We start from the raw sequence: 2,156 nt of genomic DNA on the forward strand, positions 1-2,156 counted from the left end.
TGTGACAGTGAAGCTGGTGAAGCTTGTAGCTCCAACTGCAGGAGACCTTAAAACAACTGAAAACCAACATGTTGCAGCTTGACCTAACCAATCCCGCTAAGTAAAGCATTATGCTTTTAAATGGAAACAGTGCCACACAGGCTACTCTATTCTTGCAAAGTCCAAACTCCACTGTACCACATAATGACCACCAAGTGGAAATGTGCCCCCGTGTCAGTTTTCCTTAAAAAGTGTGGCAGAAAATGAGCACATATATCTTATCATCGCAAGTTGTTATTACATTAGAACTCTTAAGAGATTTTAGACCTTTAATCCAACTTATACCAAAGTAACACAACCACCCACATGCAAGCCTAAAAATCTACAGATAACAGCTTAAATACACAAATCACAGTTTTACCCAGTTCACAAAGCAGAGTCACCCAAAAACAGTTAAGACTGTAAATCATAGAAGACTAATGTAGGTGTTTTAAATCATCCAGACTGCAAGCAACACCTCCACAAAAACTTCAATTGTGGAAGGATCATTACCATGATGAGGCAAGATGCCTGATACAAAATCCTTCTGTATAATCCAGATACCTAAGATAGGGTTGAATCCCAGATACCTAGAAAGGGAAATGCACACACTACAATCCCAGTTATAAAAATAGAGCCAAGCTGGGAAGATCCTCTGCTTCTTCCTCGGGAGGGGGAAGATTGAGGTCGAAAACAGGACGAGGATAAGAGGCACAACGATCTTCTGGTCGACACACCTCATTCAGGGCCAGCTGATCTTCTCCCAACCGTGCCTCATCTGTGTCTAAAATAACAGAGGATGAGGAATCACAGTCACTCTGATACCCTCTGGGATCGATAAACTGGTTCTTCACATCTCCGTTGAGGAAATTGCTTCCATAAGGAGTTGATGGCAGGCAAGATCTAGCCTTGCCTCTTCTTCTCTTGCACATCTCACTGTACATCTTGATGCTATGATCCCCACACCTGCGATTCTGCAGGCTACCACTGTGGTGCTGGGGAACTGTCAATGCATCTACACTTCGTTTGCCCTCCCTAGGCCGCACTTTGGGACCACTCGAGGATTCCACAGTGCTGCTATGGCTAGTGCTCTGCTCATCCACTGGTGTTGGAAAATTCGTCTTGGCCTTGTCGCCTCTCAACAGCCTCGCAGCAGTATCATATGCCCGTGCCGCATCTTCCGGGGTGTCGTAGGTGCCTAACCAAACCCTTGTTTTCTTTACAGGATCCCTAATCTCCGCTGCATATCTGCCCCACGGTCTCTTGCGGACGCCTCTGTAGCGCTGCTCCCTCAACGCATCTGGTCCATGTTGGATATCAAACGGTCGCTTCAAGGCTGGATGCACTTGCATCCTTGGGCCTCTTGGAGTGTGCGGGAGAGATTAACACAGGTTGTGTCGCACACAATGCCGTGCAGGATGGAAGGCGTTCTGATGCGACCAGCCGAAGGCCTGCGGTCCTGTCTTTCCTCTTAAAAGGCAGATAAAGCGACACCGCACAGAGACACGGACGAACGGCAACCTCTGATCAAAGTCTGTGCAGGATTCGGGATGCCGATCGATGGAAGATCAAATTTGCGACCGGGTTCAGACGCTCGCTACCACACACAGCCCTAGTTTGTGGACACACGGCGAAGATAAAACCATAGGCAGGGCATGAAAATAACCTTCGGACGCAGCAAGAAGAGATTCCACAGACAGCAAGCCGATACAGAGTCTCTATCAATGGTCGAAGGGGAACCCGTGATCGATTGTGAGGATACACACGTAATTTAGATCTGAACCGCCATAGCCATAGCCTTCTCTAAGAATAATAATATACAGTTTATGATTTATGATTTCATGACGCGGAAGAGACCACAAACGATTGTTTCTGGGGCGAAAATAAGATCATTGTTTTGACGTCGCCGTTAGTACGCCGTCTGCACTGCTAACGGCGGCTAACCTTTCCCACGCCCGCCCTGCGCGTCACCTATGCGTTGAAACGTGGCATGAATTTGGCGCCATTTTTTGGGCGTCTACCTACAGGCTACAAAGTATTCGCAGAACGGTAATTTAGTGTATTTGTACCGGCGTGGAATTCCACGCCCTTAAAATTAAGTAAAATTAAGGTTAAATTTTTGGAGTGTTTTCGTTATA

General features: G+C 46.8%; 1 protein-coding gene across 1 annotated transcript; it reads right to left on the reverse strand.

Moving 5' to 3' along the window:
* Positions 1-415: 415 nt before the first annotated feature.
* On the reverse strand, positions 416-1,874 carry LOC148014613 (ethylene-responsive transcription factor 3-like). The gene has a single exon (XM_087667165.1). It carries the CDS (start codon positions 1,368-1,370, stop codon positions 642-644), a length of 729 nt encoding a protein of 242 aa, XP_087523291.1. The 5' UTR covers positions 1,371-1,874; the 3' UTR covers positions 416-641.
* Positions 1,875-2,156: the final 282 nt, after the last annotated feature.

Source organism: Lygodium microphyllum, chromosome 25, assembly GCF_053477565.2.
Source record: "Lygodium microphyllum isolate KBCC chromosome 25, Lygodium_microphyllum_v1.1.10, whole genome shotgun sequence".
In the NCBI taxonomy this organism is placed as follows: Eukaryota; Viridiplantae; Streptophyta; class Polypodiopsida; order Schizaeales; family Lygodiaceae; genus Lygodium; species Lygodium microphyllum.